The following is a 21532-nucleotide window of genomic DNA, read 5'->3' as shown; positions in this document are numbered from 1 at the left end:
AAAGCATGTGAACGTGGTTCCCTGTTCATAATTCATAGAATTTGGGTGAGAAGAAACCTTAAGAAATCCCCGTCTCAATACCTTCATTTCACAGAATCAGGAAGAAAGGCTCTGAAAGTAACTTGTCTAAGGTAGCAACAGTAATACCAACAAGAGCAATAGCTGGCATGTATATAAAGCGTATTACCTGTGCTAGGATGTTTGAGAGGCAGCCAGGTGGTACAATGTGATAGAGTGCTGGGTCTGGAATCAGGAAGACTCATCTTCCTTCCTGCAAATCCAGCTTTAGACACTTCCTACCTGTGTGACCCTGGGCAAGTCATTTCACTCTGTTTGCCTCAGTTACCTCGTGTGTAAAATGAGCTGGAGAAGAGAATGGCAAACTTCTGCAGTCTCTTTGCCTAGAAAATCCCAAATGGGGTCATGAAGAGTCAGACGGGAGTGAGACAACTGAACAACAAAACCACGATTTATCCTCAAAATAAATCTGTGAGACAGAGAGAGGAGACCAAAGCACAACTTGAACTCAGGGCTGTGTTGCCAGAACCCTCACTGTTCTTGCTTCCCAGGACCAGGAAAGGGGGGACGGCTGTGGCAGAGGTGGGCATCCTTGTCAAGCAGCAGGCACAGTGTTGCTGATCTAACTTCCAGATGTTGCGTGTGCTTGTTGATAAATGTTACTCATCTTCCGCCTGCAGATCTGACACCAGCTCAGGCACGATTAGTGTTTTGGATGGAAGTCAAACTCAAACCGGTAATTAGAGCAGGAGACAAGATGAAGGATGACACTTATGCTTCAGCGCCTCTTCTTGATTGGGAAATGGCATCATTCATCTGTGGGAACTCACGCACCCCCTGGTCCATGCAGGTTCTGTCCTCCAGAGACCTACAGCCACCACCTCCCCTTCCGGGTTGCCGGCTGGCCACAGGAGAGCCACTTTCTCCCTGGAAACCTCCAGCCTTCTGAGGTGCTTTTCTGTTCTGACATCCACATGGGCCTTCCTGTGTTCTGAGGTTCCTTCCAGCTGTAGTTTACTAAAATAAGGGCAGAATGTTTCATTTTTGTCTCTTGCATTTTTGTTTCTTGCAACTGGCACAATGCTGGGCACACAGCAAGTGCTTAATAAGTGCTTGCCAAAGTAATGAAGGAATGAATAAATTTCCTTTTTGCTCTGCACTTTATGTTCCATATTCCACATCCCAGAGTTCTTTGCAACTTTGGCATTCTATGATCAATCTCAGGTCACTTCCACCTCTGACATTCTATGTTCTGTGTCTATCATTGGGTTTTCCATACAAAAGGAACTTAATAAATATTGATGAATGACAAACTCAGACATGCTGTGGTTCTAGGATTATAGAGAATATGTATGCATGTATGTCCTTATACACCCAAACATACATGTTTGCATATATATGTGTGCGTTTTATATGTGTGGCTGTATACAAGACAATTTGGTATCATGGAAAGAGCACTGGGACCTGGAGTCAGGACAGATCTGGATTTATAACCTGCCTTGGATCCGAGCTTTATGACATGGATAGGAAAGTGACTTAAGTTCCCCAAGCTTGTCTATAAAATGGGGATAATGACAACCCCAATCCCTGCTTCTCGGAGATGTGAGAACCTCACAAGCCTTAAAACACTGGACAAACACTAACTGCTTTTGTCCCCTTGCTGTCCGTGCTGCTGTCCCTCCCCTAGCACTCTGTCTAGGCCTTGTATGGACCGGTTGGGAAGAGAGTGTGAGGTAATCAGCAGGCAGAAGGCGGGATGTCAATTGGGGGTTGACTTCTCTGTAGGTCTGTGGACTCACTGGAGGTGATATCAGTTAAGGGAAGTCCCCAAGGCTAATTTATATCACTGCCGGCAGGGTTCTTAGTGGGTACAAAACTGTCCAAGACGGTGTGATGGGGCTAAAGGATCAAACTGAACTGAACCTCCCAACCTGTCCAACCAAGATGGCACACGTTACACCTTTGCCATGGACACTCTGTTGTTGTCTGTATCTGATAAAATGATAAACTGCCCAGGCTGGAGCAGGGACACAGGTGTCCACCCTCACTGTCCCCTCTTCCTTGGCCGTTGAGTGTGCTGAGTCTCTAGTTGGGAGTGGTCCTGAGGAAGGTGGAGCAGCTGAGCCACAGGTAGGAGGGTAGCAGCTACGGGCCACGAACGTGGGGCAAGCCCCAGTCTCTCTCCTTAAAAAGATCTGCCTGCAATCCTAGCATAAAGAGCCAGCTCTACGAGATGAGACCACCCTCCTGATACAGGGGAGCACAATTAGAATGGCAGAGTCAAGGGATAGGTAGAGTCTGGCTAAGAGGGGTCACCACAAACATATACATGAATATGTATGTATGTATATGTAGACACATGAGTATATTAAGTGTGTGTGTCTTAGGTGGATATATGGGCATATATATATATATATATATATATATATATACAAACACATGCACATGCATAAATGTGTGTATAAAATGTATGCATATTGTTTAATTGTGCCTATTATGATATGCAAACATACATATACACATATTACATATGCTCGTGTGCATCTGCATGAATTGCTGTATATGTATGTGTGTATGTGTCTCTGTGTATAATATGTGCACAAATGTACACACCTTACACATGTGTACATGTATATATTCACACATTTATATAGACATAAATATACTATATTGTATACTCTTACATATATGTGTGTATTCATATATATATGTATTGTATGTGTTAAGTGACCTGTCCAGGGTCTGAGGCCACATTTGAACTCAGATCCTGCTGGGCTCTAACTACTGCATCCCCCAGCTGCCCCATATCATTCTTATATTTAAAGTTGGGATCTAGGTGAGTGATGGCAAATTCAGATAGAAACAAGAGCCACTAATCTATCCACAAGGATCCCTGTGGCTACAGGGATTAATTTAAATGGAATGTTATCTACGCTCTCTCATGTTTTTATTTATTTTGTTAAATCTTTTCTAGTGCTGCTGACCACATGCTTCTGATCTGGAAATCCAGGTTTGTTTCTCAGACTCCTCTTCCCAAATCTGTCCTTCTCTTCTGAGGAATCTTTGTTGTCTGAGGAAAATATCACCTCTCTCCCTTCTAGGATGATCTTGATTTCTTGCCTAAGATTTCTTCCTTCTTAGCAAAGCTTGCAAGATTCTTTAGGATGATTATTCATGTCCATGTGAATCCTCAGACTTCCCTATCACACCCCAAGAAGACTTGGGGATCTCAGTAGATCTCTACTGTTTGAGTCAGGTCAACAAATAGCCTCCTCAGTAGGTAGCCACCTCCCACACTACCATTTCTTTTTGTAACTCTACTGGCTTAGCTGTGACTGTGCCCCAACAAAGGGAGGATACAGCTCCTGAGTTCTCAGCAGTCAATAGTGTTTCTTTTCCCCTTCCTTTCTTCATTTAATACTCATACTGAGTGATTTAAAAAACATTCTTCTATTCTTCAACCTCTTAATACAGATCAGAATTTCTGGTTGCCTTTTCCTTTTCCTCCTTCTCCCTCTCCTCCTATCTTCTTTTGTTAAATATATATATATATATATATATATATATATATATATATATATATATATATATGGAGCCCTTCTTCCTTTTCTCTTAAAGGACATTTAATTCTCCCTGAAAACCAGTTGTTCTCTTGTATATTCTTGAGATCACTATCTACTCTTCAGTACCCCTATTCTTCATATTTCCTAGAAGCAAGATTCTCCCAAATTTGATACCACCCCATCTTTCCAGCCTCATCTGGTACTTCTCCTTTTATCAACCATCCAAAGGATCCTAGAATCACAGATTTTGAGTTGGCTGAGAACTTAGAAGGTGTCAAACAACCTGGAGGTGGGTTGAAAGCTTTGTAGTCTGAACCAAATTAAAATATAATTGGGAAGTATTTAGAAAAAATGGATAAAAATATAATGCTATATAGATAAAACTAATTTGTGGTTTTGTAAGTTGACATTCAGCCCCCAGGAACCATTTCTATTTATCTGACAGAACTGTTCTAGTCCAATTGGCTCACAGATGAATAAACTAGACCTGCTAAGTAGACTTACACCCTTTGAATACAACTTCAACACGCTTTCACCATTGAATCATGCTGCCTCTCCTGATCCTTCCCACATATATCCCACACTGTCACAATTCCCTCTGCATTGCCTTTATTCTGTTTCCTGTGCCTGGAATTCCACCTTTCCCAGAAGAAAACTTACCCTCCTTTATAGTCCAGATATGAGGTCCTCTTCTCCAGGAAGCTTTTCTTAATGCTACTCTCTGCCCCAATTACTAAAAAAAAAACTTTACTTTAGGACTAGGTCGCTAGTGCTTGAAGGGAGCTTCAAGCCCATCAAGTCCAACCCCTTATTTTAAAGACGAACAAATTGAGATCTCATCACTTCATGCCTTGGTCATAGCAATATTGAGTCTGCCTTCCCAAGTTACTTCCTATTCCAATCCATTCAGCCACCAAAGGAAATCATTTTCTAAAACCCAAGTCTAACTACATCACCCCCTATTCCAATCATTCACTCTCCCTCCTAGAGCAAATACAAATTGCTTTTTGGCATTCGAAGCTCTTCATGAACATCCTCCTCTATCTTTCCAGTCACATTCCACGACTTATATTCTTCCATCCAATGACATTGGCCTCCTGGCTGTTCCACAAACAAGATGCTCCATCTCTTGGGTCCAGGTATTTTCCCTAACTCTCTCCCATGCCCGGAAAGTTCTCCTTCTTCTCTCCCTTTTGGTCTCCCTGGCTTCCTTCAAGTACAAATCAAAGTTCCATATTTTATAAGAACGCTTTCCCAATCCCTCCATTCTAGTGCCTTCCCTTTTAAAATTATTTCCTCTCTATTCTGTGCATCTAACTTGTTCATATCTAATTGTTTGCTTATAGTCTCTCCCATTGGACTGTATGCTCCTGTGGACAAGAACTGTCCTTTGCCTCTTTGTATCTCTCGCACGTAACACGGTCCCTGGCACACACTAGGGATTTAACAAATATTCATCGACAGACAAGCTCTAGAGATGGAAGAGACCTCAGTAGTTCAACCTCCTGCTTCCAGGGGGAAACTGAGACTGCCCATCTGAAGTGACCTTGCCCAAGGTCACAGTTCATAAATTTGTAGAGATTATCTAGTCCAACCACCCAACTTATAGACAGACAAATTAAAGTGAAGGAAACTTGCCAAAGATTACACAAGAAGTAATTGTAGAGCCGACTTCAAGCTCAGGTTTTCTCTCTTCAAATCCAGGGCTGCCACGATGCCATACAGAGAAGTGTTTAAGGGGAAATTCGTCAAAGAATCATGATATTAAGGTTGTCAGACATGGTAAATATGCCTGTCCGTTTTGTTTAACTATGACTTTGTCAAAAAGGATTTTTTTTGGGGGGGAAGGGGACATTGGAAAATGGTAGTGATAGATAAATCAGCACAAAATGCATTAACACAACTTTTAAAAAAAGAAAGAAGGAAGGAGGAAGGGAAAGAGGAAGAAAAAAAGAGAGGGAGGGAGGGAAAAGAAAGGAAGGAAGGCAAAAAGTAATAAAGAAAGGAAGGGAGGGAAGGAAAAGGGAAGGAGGAAGAGAAGGAAGGAGGAAAAGAGGGAGGGAGGAAGAAAGTTGTGTTATCTCCATAATTTCTAGGGACCATTATCAATTATACAGGATTTCTTGAGGGGAGTAATGCAATGATTAGCTGCTCCTTATGTGGCAGATTCAAAGGTTCAAAGCTTAACCTGCCTCCTTATTGGGGAAGTGACTTTTTCTTCTCTAGACCTCTCATATAAAATGGAAAGAGTAAAGAAAAAATCAGTATAGATCAGTATAACTGACAGAACATTGGGCTTGATATCAAGAAACCCTAAGTTCAAACTCCACCTCAGACACTTACTAGCTCTTTGATTCTGGACAAGTCATTTAACCCCTGTCTGCCTCAGTTTCCCCATCTGTTAAATGAAGGATTTGTTCTTGGTAACCTCAAAGGTGCCTTCTGGCTCTAAATCCTATGAATCTTTGATCCCCCCTTTCTTCCCCAAGCAAACTGGTTAGGGAGTTGGGAAGAGGCATAGTCTCCCCATTTCCCAAACACAGAGGAGGCTGTCACCTGACTCCCATGGCCTAGAAAAGGCCCCAGAGGTGCAGCCCCAGGCCAGATCAAGTCCCATCCTGCCCCATTGGGAGCACAGGCAGGAGTCATGTTTCCCAGTGAGGGGGATTAGCAGGCTCAGCCCCCTTGTCTCATAGGAAGCTGAACAATCAGATTGGCCTCAGTAAAACCTCCAGTCTACAGATTCCTCTGGGTATTGGCCCTTAGCCAGAAGTTCTAGGACAACCAAGCAACTGGGCTGCCTGTCAAAGACAAGAGAGTTTTAAAAAGAAAGCATCCCTCCTTTATGTTTCCCTATACCCCTTCCAAAACAGTACTCCTATTTATATAGCATTTGTTTCACAATAACCCTGTGAGGTAGGTGCTATTATTATTCCCATTTTACAGATGAAGAAACTGAAGTGGAAGGGTGAAATGACATAGGGTGACATCCTGGGAACAGTACAGAACTAGAAGTCAGAAATCATGATTTCTGCCTAATTCTGCCACTTATGTGAGAATTTTAATTTAAGTTTGTTTAAATTTAAATTAATTTAGCTTTAATTAATTTAAATTTCATTTAAATGAGACAGTTCCTCTCTCTGGATCTCAGTTTTGTCACTTATAAAATAAGGGGGTTGGACTAATCATGATCTCTTTCATTCCTAAATACATGGCTTGTTGATGATGAGACAAGACAGTTCGTAAATGCTAAAATAATCCAAGTTGTTCCATCTCTGTTTTGCTCAAATGATAAGAACTTAAATAAGATGAGGATGGTAATAATAGATCATTTTAGGGTTCATAAAGAGGCAGAATGGTCCAATGGGAAGAGTATTGACATAGTTGTAATCACATCATTATGAAGTCAGGAGACCTGAGTTCAAATCCTATTTCTGCTACTTTGGCTGTTAGTAGTCCCCTTGGCAAATGACTCAAGCTCTCTGGGACTCAGTTTCCACAGCTGAAAAATGAGGGTGTTGGGCCAAATGAGCTCCGAGGCTTTTCCCCCCAAATTTAAATGTATAACCCTGTAGAATGCTTTATACATAGTAAGTGCTTAATAACTTAATTCACTCATTCATCCATTCTTTCTGGACAAAAGCCCTGTGAATTAAGCAATACACAGTATTATTATAAACTTTGTGAACAATAAGGGCATTGAGACCCAGAGAAGTGACCTTGTTCAAGGTCACACAGCTAATAACTGGCCAAGTCAAGGCTTGCTCTTCTGATTCCCTCTCCCTTATACAATGACTGCCTTCTGCATTGTTCTTTCTGAGGCTGCTAATACTGGACTTGGGGAGGTGTGGGAGAAGGTGAGAAAATCAAAGATAAAGAAACAGGCTTTGCCAGTCCATCCAGAAGGAAATTTCAAAGGCTTTGCTAAGTGTAAGGGACAGAGGGGAAGAAGTGGACAAGTTAGAGACAAGGAGATGTAATCAGTTAGATTTCTAAGGTTGGGGAGGAGAGGTGTCAATCCCTGGAGAGGAGGGGAGAGGAACAGGGAGGAATAATATCTAGGCATTTTGTTGGAAAAGTTGAGAAAAAAGAAGAAAGAAAGTGATAGAAGACACATAGTTCAGGGAGTCAAATGCAAAAGTATGGAAGAATTGAAAACAGTGGTCTGGCTTTGGAGTCAGGAACCCCAGGTTAGATTAGAAGAGCTCTGAAGTCCCTTCCAGCTCAAAAAGTAGAATGTAAACTCCTTGGGAAGAGATTTTTTTTTAATTTGGTCTTGTCCTTGCATCCCCAGAGCTTTAAGCAGTGTCTTATATGTTTAAAAAAATTGAACTGAACTCAATTAGATTGGAAAATGTCCCTAATCTTGCAGTGAAGCCCTGTAGTATATAAGTAAGAGCTCTGAACTTGGTTAGGAGATATGATTAACTTCACATCCTATTCCTGTGATCCTGAGCAAATCGCTTTTCTATGCCTCAGTTTACTCACCTATGAAACAGGGCCAATACAACCCTTGTGCTATCTACCTTAAAGGGCTGTTGCAAAAAAAAAAAAAATAATAATAAAATAAAAAGCATTTTGCAAACCATAAAACACTAAGGAAATGGGAAACATTATTATTGGCAATAAAAATTCCCAGGAAGGCTAGGTGACATAATGGTTAGAAAGCCGAGTTCAGACTCAAGAAGACCCAGGTTCAAGTCCTGTGTCTGATGCATTTAATATCACTCTGTCTGAGCACAGGATGGATACCTGAATAATCAGCCCTAACAGCACAGAGGACTCCAGTGAGGGCAGTCTAGGGGGCCGAGGTACTGTTCTGCCCTGCTCTTAGAGGACCCCCTAACTCAAATTTTCTTCCAGCCCTCCCAGGTCGGGGTTAGGACCCTCAGAACCAATCCTGGACACTTACCGGGAGCCAAAGGCGGTGAAAATGGCAGTAATGGAGGCTCAGAGCTGGCTATGGAACCGGACCCCTGTTCAGGCATTCAGAGCCTCAGGAGCCCAGAGGAGGCTCTTGCTGTGTGTTCCCCGGCTCTGTCCTGAGCTTCACCGCCTCGAAGTCCAGGCAGGACTAGGTGGGATGGAGGGGAGAAGTTGGGAAAACACAAGGCACCTGAGGGAGGCCGGGGCAGAATAAATGCAGTCCTTCAGCACCGAAAGGTGGACAGCGCCCCCAATAAGTCTGGGCCAGGTGCTAAAAGCTGGCTAGAGCCGAGTGTAACTTAGCACCCAGGGCTCAGAGAACGGTCCGGACTGGCAGCTCAGTGAGGAGCCCTACCCCTGTCTCTGCTAGGATCCCCGACACCCCATCCTCACAGGACCACAGGCTGAACCTGGGCCCCCCGCTGGGACTGGCCCAGTCTCACCCCTGGTTCTGGGCTTTCCCTCCCCCTGCCACAAGCCTCTTCCTGGGGAGATAGGGAGATTGGGGAGTCGAAAGCAGGTCACTGCAACTCAGGCTTCTCCGGTTACATTAAAAGTGAGACCAAGAAAGATGTTAATCGTGGACAGAATAAGGAGGGAGGAACTCAGCCCATTCAAGATCAATGTTTGGGCTTTTTTTTTTTTTTTTTTTTTTTTTTGCATACACCTTGAATAAATTCTTGGGATGACCCACTCCCAACCCGCAAAGAAGACTGAAAAAGGGATTTAACTTCTGACCTTTTTATAAACTAACCCCATCAACCCAATTCTAAGGCACCTCTTCCATGGAAGCCTTTTCTGATTCTTTCTCCCCCAGGAATCTTTCTAACCTCAGATGTGTAATAATAAGGCAATAAGTGCTTTATTAGATTAACACTTCATGAACAGCAGAAATCAGGTCCTAGAATCATAAAATTTCACAGTTGAAAAAGATCTTCCAGGCCCCTACATGCCTGACAAGTGCTTATCCAGCCACCATTGAAAAGGTCTCCAGAGAAGGAGATCCACCCTGCCTTCCAAAGGTTCTTATTCCAATTCTGGATGACTCTGGTCATTAGGAAATGTTTTCTTGCCCTAGCAGAAATCGCTTCTTTACAATCCAACAGGGCAGAGTAGTAAAATAGCTACAGCACAGGACTTAAAAGTCAGGAAGACAAGTTCAAATCCTGTCTTGGATCCTATCTAGCTGTATGGCCCTAGACAAGTCACTTAAATAAGTTTTGTATATCTGAGATTTCCTCACTTTTTGTAGACCCTTTTTCTGCCTGCTGGAGCCCAACAAAAAAAGTCTGACCCTTTTTCCACATGAAATCCTTTAGGTACCTGAAGAATGGTCATCCCATTCTCCAATTAGGGGTAAGACCCCCTGGTGTTTTAACTAATTTTGTATGGGTTTAATTTCCTGGCCCTTCTCCACTCCAATAGCTCTTTCCTAGGCATACTCCCAGTTTTAATACTCATTATCACAATTCTCTAAAATATAGCCTCAGGACTACACTTGACTCCCCCAAAGGGTTTAGACAATTTAGCATACCTTTCTCTCATTGCTTCTCACATAATCACATAACCAGGGCTTTAAAATGTTCACTGAAATTGGGCCCTCCCCAATCTCTGAATCCCCATTTTCATCTCCCTCTCCCCCATTCAGGACCAATTATGATCCCAAGACTGTGGCAGGTGAGAAGCCAAGCCAACATCAGGGAGGAAAGAAGTGAGTTTTATGTCCAAGGAGGGGCAAGTTTACTGCAATCTCTGGGGACTGATCACACCCAACTCCTGAGCACCCTCCTCATGGGACATACAGGGTCTGTGTTCCTTCTTCAGTGCAACCCACTAGGGTTGTGGCTGCCAACTTCAGTGGCCTCAATATGTCACAGCTCGTTACTATCCTCCCTCCCCCATGGCCTGAGCACCTGTCCTCTGGATTTGGGTGGGGCCAGATTACAGCATGAAAAGGGGAGGGGACACGCTCTTCCCCCATCCCCAGGTGCTGCTCTGGGGTGGATTTAGGGGAGAAATTGTTCTCTTCTTCCTCCCCTATCCCTCACTCCTAAATAATAGGGTTACAAGTCAGGGGAGGGGTGCAGGAGGGTGTCATTCAAGCCATAAGTAGCCCCTCCTCTTAGTTACAGATCCTCTAAACCGCAGCAGGGATTAGGGAGCATTTAAACTGCATTAACTGGAGTGTCGAGAGACCAGGTTTCTAGTGCTCTCTCTGCCACACTGACTGGGCAATTCCTTTCCACTTGCTAAGCCTCAGTTCTCCCTCCACCTGTGATACTGAATGAAGTAGTTTGGGGTGGATAAAACTGGGATTCCTGGTCAGGTCCAAGTGGAAGCGGGTCTGAAGCCTCCAAATAGGAGAGTCTGTGATTCCCTGTCTACAACCATCTCTACAATTCTTCCTACCTCTGATCTTCCCTCCCAGCTCCAAACACTGTGTCTTCTATACACTGAATTATAAACTGAGATTCCTCCCTTCTTTGCTATTTTATGTTCTAAAAATCCCTTCCCAGCTTTAGCACTTTATGTTCCATGGCTCTGCTCAACCCTACCATTCCCGTTGTGATCCCATCCAATTCACACGTTCTCTATCTTCTAAGTCCTCTCATATTCTCTGTGTTCTAAAGTCCAATATTCTTTGCTCTGAGATAAATTCAAGAAGACTAATGTGGTCCAAATTTTCTGAGAAAGGGAAGAATTGCTAAAAAATGGTCTCTGACATCCAGGAAAATCCACCAAACTCAGGGTCAAAGAGTATTTATTTGTTGGGAAGGAAAGGGGAAAGTAACTACAGCAGATTAAAGGGACCCTCGCAAGGGTAGTTCCCAGGGTAGGGCACTGCTAATGAGCCAAGCTCTGGCCCAGTTTCAGCTATAATTAGTCTGGATTCCCCGAGGTTATAGCACCTGATGCCTGGAGAAGCATTTTAGATTGGAAGGGGGAGGGGATTTCATCTTTGGCTAGGTGAGGGTGGGTGGGGGAAAAAACCAGAATATAATATAATCCCACAGGAAGACAGCATCTAATGTACACACACACCACACCGCCTTAAAGACCCACAATTGGAGGAATGAAGATGGGGAAAAAGTGGGAATGAGCTGTTCTAGAGAGAAACAGATCAAGTGAGAGAGCTTCCCACCCAATTCAATTTGACTTTTCTCTCTCTCCCTACTCATTCATACTACTGCCAGAATTGTTTTTCCTAGGCTTAAGGAATAACTCCCAGGCAAATCTGATGTGCTGGAAATCTCAACTCTGCTACTTCCTATCCTTGTGACTTTTGGCAAATGGTCTTTTGGCTCCTTATTGGGCCTCAATTTCCCCATTTGTAAAATGAGGAGATTGAAGGATATCTGGAGTTCTTTCCAGCTCTAGATTCCATTATCCAAAGATAGATATGGTCATAACGCTCCTCTGCTCAAAATTCCAGTATGACTCCCAGGAAGTTTCACATTCTTGTGGTTCAAGACTTTGCACAATCACAGAATTCACAATCACAATCAAAAAAGCTACAGCTTTCCATTTCTAGCTTTAATTTCATATTCTTCTTCTTCATATCTTTATCAGAGTCATTACTGTCACAACTTCCCCATTTTGTAGATGGCTTCAAGACATCAACTTCATAAGAACAGAATTTATATTTATCTCATATTTCAGCATATTCATTTTGATCTATAATTCCAATCTGTTAAAAGATCTTTCGGGATCCTGATTCTATCATCAATGTGTAAGCTATTCCTAGGATAGGATCACAAAGCAAATATATGGATAGATATATTTTTATTGCCAGCAAACTCAATAAGCTATTATGGAAATCACTCTATCATAAATAAGCCATTGAGATTTGGAATGTATGGCGGAGAACAGAGAAGTTAAGGAGGGATAAGGTGAAACCTCTGGTGAGATGGAAGACTTGGATAGGAGAACACTAGTGAATTTCAGACTTAACAAGATTATAATCAGAGATGGAGATACTAAGAGTTACAAAGACTTACAACTTTGTAAAGAGGTTCTACCTCTTTTAATCAGTGAATCAACATGAATTTACTCAACACCCACTATGTATCACAGCCTGGAATCAAGAAGACTCATCTTCCAGAGTTCATATCCAGCCTCAGACACTTCCTAACTGTTTGACCCTGCTCAAGTCACTTTGCCTCAGTTTCCTCATCTGTAAAAATGATTTGAAGAAAAAAATGGCCAATCATTCCAGTATCCTTACCAAGAAAACCCCCAACAAGATCATGAAGAGTAAGACACAACGGAAACAGCGAAACAATACTATGTGCTAGGTACTGTGCTAAATGCTAGAGATATAAATAAAGCACAAGATAGTACCTGCCCTCCAGAAGCTTCTATTATAATGGAAGAGCCAATGTACTAACAACTACATACAAATAAGTTATATCTAGGATTCACAAAAGGGAAGCATTTGTATTAAGGGGACTGAGAAAGGCTTTTTTGAAAGCTTCTTTAGCTGAGATTTGAAGGAATCCAAGAAAGTCAGGAGGCAGAGAGGAGAAGGGAGGAAATTCCAGACACAGGAAATAACCAGTGAAAATGATCAGAAGAATTGGGAGATGGAGGGTCCTATGTTAGGAGAATAGCAAAAAAAATCACTAGATCACAGAGAAAAGTGGTAGTAAGGTGTAAGAATGCTGAATTCTGGAAGGATACACCTGCATGGCAGAAGCCATCCTTCACATTTAAGGGTCTAGCATATCCTAATACCTTCATGTATTTCTAGTGGCAGATCATGTTTGCTGTCTGAGAAGACTAGCCCAGCTAAGCTTGAGAGGTGCAGTCACCAGTAGTCAGGTGAGCAGCAATGAATTATTTGGCCATGGCAACCCTCTATACAAATAAAAATACAAATGGCCTTCCCTCTTGCAATGTGGTTCCTTAGAGGATTCTGGGGATCACACAGTTTTTAGATACTTCATAAACAATGATTTCACTGTTGGTCTTCTCATCGTGAGACCTTTCTAACAATCAACAAGTCGACTTATGACTGAAGGAGATGAAATTCATCTTAAGTGATATTCTTGTTATAAATCCTTAGTGATGTTCTCATTATAAAGTTTCTGGGAGTAGCTAAACAAAAGGATGGCTTTCAGATTTTCCTAGAAGAGGCAAATCAAAAAGTTAGTTTAGTAGATTTTGTTATGTATTCAAAAGCAATAAGAAATATTTCAAGGGACACTTTTACAATGGGTAAGCATGGTGGACTTGGAATCAAGGATCCCTGAGACCAAATCCCATCTCAGACACTTACTAGCTCTGTAACCCTGGCAAGTTATTTAACTTCTATCTAACTCAATTTCCTCATTAGTAAAATGAGGGTAATATTATTAGCCCCTATTAACTTACTTAATATTACTTATTTCTACTAACTATTTACAGGTTGCTGTGAGAATCAAATGAGGTAATATATATGATATAATTATATAATATAATATATATTGTATATAAAGGTTCATTCAGTCCTTGAAATACTATATTACTATGATTTCAACTTGCAGTATTCATGATAAATATAGGCCAAAAAAAAAAAAGGAAACAGATGCTTCTGAACCAAGATCCACTGTAAAGGATGAGGAGAGGAAGTGCTGTGAAGAACTCTATAAGAACTTTCAGATTTACGTCAGAGATCATCTAATCCAAGCTCATTTTCTAGATGATAAAACTAAGCCCAAAGAAAAAACATGATCAGCAATGATAAGAAGTAACAATAGTTAGCATTTATGTAGCTTTTTAAAGGTTTGCAAATTTCTTTACAAATATATTCTCAGTTTATCCTCATAAAAACTCTGGGAAGTAGGTGTTATTATTATCCCCATTTTATAGATGAGGAAACTGAGGCAGACAGAAATATAAGAAACTTATACTTGTAGTCAAATGCTAGTAAGTGGTTTGAGGCTGGATTTCAGTTCAGGGCTTCCTGAGCCCAAGGCCAGGGCTCTAACCTTTTCATCACCTAGCTACCTCATTTGTGTCAAGGTCACAAAAGAACTGAATGCACAGTCTGGATCCAAATCTAGGTCCCCGATTAAGAAATCCAAGGCTCTTGCCACCTTAACACACTTTAATACTCAGTGACTTCATTGATAATATGGCATAGAGCAGGACAGCAAAAATATATCCTGGAAAATATGGCTTGGGATCAAGAAACTAACAAGGCTAAAGGCTTATGGACAACAGAAAAACCTGACATCTATATTATGTGAGCAGCTTTAAAAGACTTGCAAGGCAATTTTTTAAAAATTAAATTGACTATATTTTAACAGCTAGGAGATGACCCGTTATGGATGTGAGAGTTGTTTCTGAATCAGCTGTCTGGGAAAGTCAGCTCATCGACTTGTTGGAACAAAGGTAAAAATCAATACCAAATTAGCAGAAGATTTCAGCATTAGAAAAGTCTACATTGATTTAGGCTGCAGGGTAGAGCTATAGCCTGGGGAAATATTGTTCATAATCTACTTTTTTGTTTGCTTGTAATTTGGTTTTTATTGATATATTTGGCTTTTAAGTCACCTTCATTTCTAAAGAGATCCCTGTCCTCCCCCTCCCTCTTTTGAGAAAGGTTTTCAAAGAGAAAAAAAAGTCATTCTGAAAAATCAGTCAATACTCCTACCTTATCTGCCAATTTATATATTGTTCCCCTCCATAGCTTTCCATTTAGAGCCTGACTTTGCAAAGAAGGGGGGAGATTTTCTTTTCTTTTTCTTTCTTTTGTTTGATGTCTTAATTCTATAGTATTTTATTTTTCCAGTTACATATGAAGTTTTCGACATTCTTTTTTTTGGAAACATTTCTATATTACTCATGTTGGGAAAGAAAAATCAGAACAAAAGGGGAAAAAGTACAAGAAAGAAAAAGCAAACAAAAGGGTGAAAATGAGACGTTTTGATCTGAATTCAGTCTCCTTGGTTCTCCCTCTGGATGCGGATGGCATTTTCCATCACAAGTCTTGGAACTGTCTTGGATCACTGTATTGTTGAGAAGAGCCAATTTTACCATAGTTGATCATCATACAATCTTGCTTTTACTGTGTATAGTGTTTTTCTAGTTCTGCTCACTTTACTCAGCATCAGTTCATGTAAGTATTTCCAGGCTTTTCCGAAATCTACTGCTCCTCTTTTCTTAGAGAACAATAATATTGGGAGGTTGTTTTCTCAGCTCTTCTCCCTGACCAAGTTTATCCAAAAGCCACCCTCCCACTGACCACAGAATTAAAGGCAGGCACTTCTGCAGGCTCCACCCAATCTCAGGGGTTCTCAGAGGGGCAGAGCTCAAGTGTATTCGTTTGGAAGATCACTTAGTGCCAACCCCTCATTTTACAATGGGGCCCAGAAGGAGGAAGGCAGTTTCTTAAGGTTAGGCTCATTGTTAAGTGACACCCATAGTTAAAGGATTTTTTGACCCCCAAGTCCAGTACTCCAGGCAAATTGGTCTCCACATCATAACTTAACTGTTCATGTTCTCATCTATTCAAGCCTCCCCACTTTTGCTCAACTAATCCCAGCCAAATCTCACTCATCCTTCCAGTTCTAGTTTCACTTCCCACAAGAAGCCTTTGGCCAAGCCACAGAAGCACAGCATATTAGAACAGGACAAAATCAGCAACAATAGGACAGGAAGCATTTATTATACACCAATGTGTCAACCTTTGAAGATACAAAGGCAAAAAACAAATAAAAACATTCACTCCTTTCAACAAGCTCATGATCAAATGGAAATTACCTTGCCTGTTCAAATCCAGCTTCAGACACTTACTAGCTGTGTGATTCTTTTTGAGTCACTTAATCCCATTACAGAAAAGAAGGAAGGAAGGAAGGAACGAATGAACGAAAGCAGGAAGAAAGGTAAGAAAGAAGGAAGGAAGAAAAGAAGATAGAAAAAGGAAGGAAGGAAAAGAAAGAAAGGAAGGAAGGAAGGAAGAAAGATAGAAAGAAAGAGAAAGGAAGGAAAAGAAAGGAAGGAAGAAAGGAAAGGGGGAAAGAGGGAGGAAAGGAGGAAGGAAAGAAGGAAAGAAAAAATCGAGGGGGGGAGGAAACACCTAATCCAATTGTATCATTTCCCAAATGGGAAGATGGAGTTCTGAAGAGAGAAAGGCACTTGACTGAAGTTATACAGCCCTCCTCACTCAAATCCAATTCATTTGCGTGTCATGGCAACGCCTCCCTGAAGTCATGGTTGTCCTCCAGAATACAGGACAAATAACCTCAAAAACAGTTTAGCCCTCTAGCCCAGACCTCCTGACACTAAAAGTTCTTTCCTCTCTCAGGAATCTCCTATCTTCCCTCTTAAATAGAATTGAAGTTCTAGTCAATGTAAAGGCCTCATAGACTACAAAGTATCAACTTTTCTAAGAGAGTTTTGGTGGTTTAGACTAGATAACCAAAATGCCCCCCTTTTTCTGCATTCATGGTTTAGGATAAAACTCCTTAAACCATGGGTTGCAACACCATATAGGGTCAAGTAACTGAAAGGGGGGGGTCTCAAAAAATTTGGCTACAGCAAAAGGTATCAAATATTCAGCCAAGATTTACTTCTTGATGTAAAAATAAACAAGCACAGCCATTTCATTAGTATGCAAATTTGTTTTCACTTTTAATAAATGGCAAAATTATCTGCATACCAAAAAATTATTTTAAAATAATTTTTGTGATTTATTATCAATAAGTGTTTGATTTGTATACCTGTTTTATACATCTATATACCCAGGATTGTGTAAAATTTCTCTGGGGACAAGGGTCAAGAAAAAGTTTAAAATGCCCTGCTCTAGAATAGAATTCCCTTCCTCCTCAACCTTGCCTCTCAGAATCAAAAACCTAGAGCTGGAAGGAACATTAGGAGTCATTTCATTCAATCCTTTGATTTTACAGATGAAAAAACTGAGGCCATCGAGAGAAAGTGATATGAAATCTTATCTCGAACCTCCTTCAAGATAGTTCAGATGCTACTTCCTACATGAGCAATTTTAGTTCACTCCCCTTCTCCTCCCCACCTTAAATTAATTTGTATCATTTTTGTATAGACTCTGTAGACTCTGTATTTACTTATATGTATACAGCTGAACCACTCCCTTCCCACTCCCTAGAGAATAGACAACCTCCCTTTTTTTTTTCCTTTAATTTCCAGCACTTAGTACGCCTTGCAAGTAGCTACCATTTGCATGGCTTTGAAAAGCACTTTTATTTATTTATCTCATTTGATCCTCATAACTACCCTATAAGGTAGATTTTATTTGTCATTTAGTCATTTTCAATGGAGTCTGACTCTTCAGGACCTCATTTGGGGTTTTCTTGGCAGAGATATTGGAGTGTTTCTTTCTCCAGGTCATTTTACAGAAGGGGAAACTGAGGAAAACAAGAGTTAAGTCACTTGTCCAGAGACACAGCTAGTAAGTACCTGAGGTCAGATTTGAACTTAGGAAGATGAGTCTTCCTGATTCTAAGCCTGGCATTCTATCCACTGCCCTACTTTCCAGAAAAGGAAACTGAGGCAGACAGGTTAAATGACTTGCTTGAGATCACACAGCTAGTAGGTGTCTGAAGCTGAATTTGAACTCTGGTCTCCCTGACTCTCTGTTCGACTCTTTATCACCTGCTTCTGAAAGACAGCACTAAGAACACTTTCCATAACCCGGTCCCCTCCAAACCATCATAATCTTCTTATACCTAATTCTCCTCCAGGAGAGTGATCCAGTAACACTGGCTCCCTTACTGTTTCTTCCACACAGGATACTTCTGTGCCCTGATTTTGCATTTTCGTAGCCTGGAATATTCTCTCTCCTCATGCCCTTGGTCAAAAATCCCACAAACCACCTTTCCAGATTTCCCTTGTTGTTAATGCCTTTCACGCTGTTTATTTCCAATTTATACTGTATATTTCTTATTTATACATAATTGTTTGCAGTGTTGTTTCCCCAGTTAAACTATGAGTTCTTTTTTTTTTTTTTTTTTTTTTTTTTTTTTGCTCTTCATTTGCAAATTTGCATACTAATGAAATGGCTGTGCTTGTTTATTTTTACATCAAGAAGTAAATCTTGGCTGAATATTTGATACCTTTTGCTGTAGCCAAATTTTTTGAGACACCCCCCCCTCCTTTCAGTTACTTGACCCTCTATGGTGTTGCAACCCACTGTTTAAGGAGTTTTATCCTAAAACTTCCAGAGTTAGTGATAGGGTGCAGGCCTTGGGAACATGCAGTAGAAACCCCTGTAGAAGAAAACACCCCAATACTTTTCGAGAAACCCCAGACCATGAGGCAGTGGGAATGATGTAGTGGCTTTAGGAATGTGGCTGTCGGGAGTGACGCAGCACAGCCTTGGAGAATGTGTGTGAAAGAAGGGGAGCTGGGCCTGATATCTTTATTCCAAAGAGCCATCCTTCAAGGACGTCTGGTTTGTTATCCAAGAGTCTGGGCTGCTATCATGAACCTGAACCCAAACAATGAGCACTTCTTCTTTTAAAAAGGGGGTTGTCAGCCCCCATTACCAAACTTCCCACCAGTCATGTGAACTCCAATCCCATGATGTCATTTACCCTGCTCTGGTCTTTGTTCTACACTCTCCAAATCTCTATAAATTTACTTAATTGGTGTTTATTCTTAGTTATCTTCCTCTCTTGGAATTTAGCCTCTTTAAATGACATTATATAATTGACATAATAAAAATCTGCCTCTTGACTTGGAGATTTCTTTTGGGACATCTGAAAAACCAGTGCAGAATACCAATATTCTGGGGTCCCCCTGAATCCCAACACTGGGACATCTTGCCTTTGTATCTCCAATGTTTATTACAGTGTTTAGTGCATAATAGGTGCTTAATAAATAGTTATTGACCACTGTATACTTGTCTAGAGTCAGTAAGCAGCAGAGCTTGGCCCTTTCTATCCCCTGAAAATTCACTGAGTCCCTACTCAGTGCCAGGACCTTTGCTGATCGCTGGAAATGTAGAATGAGGGGCACTGACTGTCTGGACTGGAAGGGGGCTGAGCAATCTGATTAGTCAGTCTAAGCCCTTGGATTTGGATTCAAAGGGCACGGGCTTAGCCAGCTCGGGCACTTACTACCAACTTGACTATTTCTCTGAGAATAAAAGACAAGGCCTGGGATGGCTGCTCTCGGTAACATCCCTCCACCAGGGCAAATCAAAACTTAACCACTCTTTCTTATTCTGATCTATTCTTGGGCCCGATCCTCCAGAGGGTCCCATCCCAAAGTCTGGGGGTCTTCCAATAGATATCTCACTATCAAAGGGCTATTCTTCTGTTATTCCTGGTTCTCACTACTGCCCAAAATACACATACAGTTCTCATTCTCTGTCTGTCTGTCTCTCTCGTTATAAAGAAGTTTTTTAGTTATTTCTAGTTCTCTGTTCTTGGGGGTAATGCACTTCAGCAGTTATGGTACCTCTCCATTGCTTCTTGAGTGATCCACCCCTCCTCTTGCTCCCCATCCTATTCTAGGGCAGCCTGGACCTTTAAGCCTCCCACAGAGAATAAGACTCCCGGTCCTGGGGGAGGTGGAAGCTTCCAAATGGCAACAGTTACATTCGGCTCAAAATGAAGAGAATCTTTCCCAGCTCCAGAGACTTCAGTCTCCCGCACCCCAGGTGGCCTTGGGGAATTCATACAGAAAACAAAAAGCAAGACTGGAGAACGGGAGGCACGCCCCGGCCGCACCCCATCCGGGAGCCTCCCCCAGAACTAGCGGAGAACTTGGGAGCAACCCGGGTGTGCGAGGGGTCCCGCACCCCGTCGCACAAGCTCCCGGAAGAGCTGTGGATTAAAGCCTAAATTTGGGGTGCCAGTGAGATGGAGGCTGGAGACAGGCGGTAAAACCGGGAGTCTGCCTTCAGGGAGCTCACAGTCCAGGGGAGAAGCTGGGACAGGCGCAAGCCCTCGAATGGCTCCAATTAAGGGCAAAAGAGGGGTCCCAAGAACGTGGGAGGGAGGGATGCAGACTGCAGGCAACTCGCACGGGTATCCCCGCGTCCGAAGCCAGGCTACAAAGGCCTCCCCGAACAGCCCTAACGAGGGGTCTCCCCTCCGCGACGTGCTCTGAGCCCCTCGGGCCGTCCCACGCCTCCCGGGCAGCCCCGGCGGGAAAGGGACCGCGGCCAGGCTCGGGGGGCGTGGTCGCCCTGGCCCGGACTGCCCCGACAGCCGTGCGGCCCCCCTCCGGCCGCGCGCCCCGAGCCCCGCGCCTCCGGCGCTGCAGCCCCCGGCCCCCCTCCGGCCGCGCGCCCCGGAGCCCCGCGCCTCCGGCGCTGCAGCCCCCGGCCCCCGTCCCGCCGCGGGCGTCCCCGCAGCGTTCCCGGCGCACTACCTGTCATAACTCCAGCGGCTGTAGGACAGCGTCCGATGGCTGCTCCGGCCGACTCCGAGCCCGACGCAGCCGCCGTCCTCCATCCCCGGCGGCGCGCCGGCTCCTGCCATGCGCCCCTTCGTCCCCGCGCTCCCCGGGGCTGCAGGTCGGCTGGGCTGGACTGCGCGCGGCGCGGGATAAAGGCGCCCCCCTCCCTCCTCCTTCTTCCCCCTCGGGGCGCTAGCTGCCCCCCCACACACACCCCTGGGGCTGCGGGCTGTACCATTTACTTGCAAGGGGGAGGATTACCCCAGCTTCCCTGCGTGTAGCCTATGGCGGGGCCGGCGCGGGGTGGACAGGTAGGTGACCCTGGGGACCCTGGCGGTGGGTGCGTAGCGGGCAGTCCAGGGAGAGCCGCCGTCGCCAGGGCGCAACCTCTGCTGACCCCGGGGGCTCCGATTATTTTTATAGAGAAGGCGGCGGCCCCAGTGCAGCCAGATTGAGGATTTTGTATTAGTAAAAGCTGGGTTCGAACTCTATCCCGAACACTTCCTAGCTAGCTGTGTCACCGCCGGCAAATCACTTCCTCTCTGAGACTGCTTCATTCATAAAACGGGGGTGTGGGGAAGAGACGAGGAGAGCATCCCCGGTATTTCTTAGGGTTGGCAGGAAGGTCGGATGCGAATAAGGAAAACGCTGGGTCGTGG

General features: G+C 43.1%; 1 protein-coding gene across 4 annotated transcripts in view; it reads right to left on the bottom strand.

Moving 5' to 3' along the window:
- Nucleotides 1–21047, bottom strand: part of TUB (TUB bipartite transcription factor) — a 132008-nt gene extending 110961 nt beyond the window's left edge. For 2 of the 4 annotated variants that reach the window (XM_031942416.1, XM_031942413.1), the window contains exon 1: nt 20847–21045. In XM_031942416.1, coding sequence (XP_031798276.1) covers nt 20847–20956 — 110 coding nt within the window. In that variant the 5' untranslated portion in view covers nt 20957–21045. Of the gene's footprint in view, nt 1–20846 lie in introns of all 4 variants that reach the window. The other 2 variants (XM_031942415.1, XM_031942411.1) reach the window with 2 other exon arrangements.
- Nucleotides 21048–21532: the final 485 nt, after the last annotated feature.

The sequence above is a fragment of the Sarcophilus harrisii genome, chromosome 6 (assembly GCF_902635505.1).
Source record: "Sarcophilus harrisii chromosome 6, mSarHar1.11, whole genome shotgun sequence".
NCBI lineage: Eukaryota > Metazoa > Chordata > Mammalia > Dasyuromorphia > Dasyuridae > Sarcophilus > Sarcophilus harrisii.
This window is presented reverse-complemented; position numbering and strand designations above follow the sequence as displayed.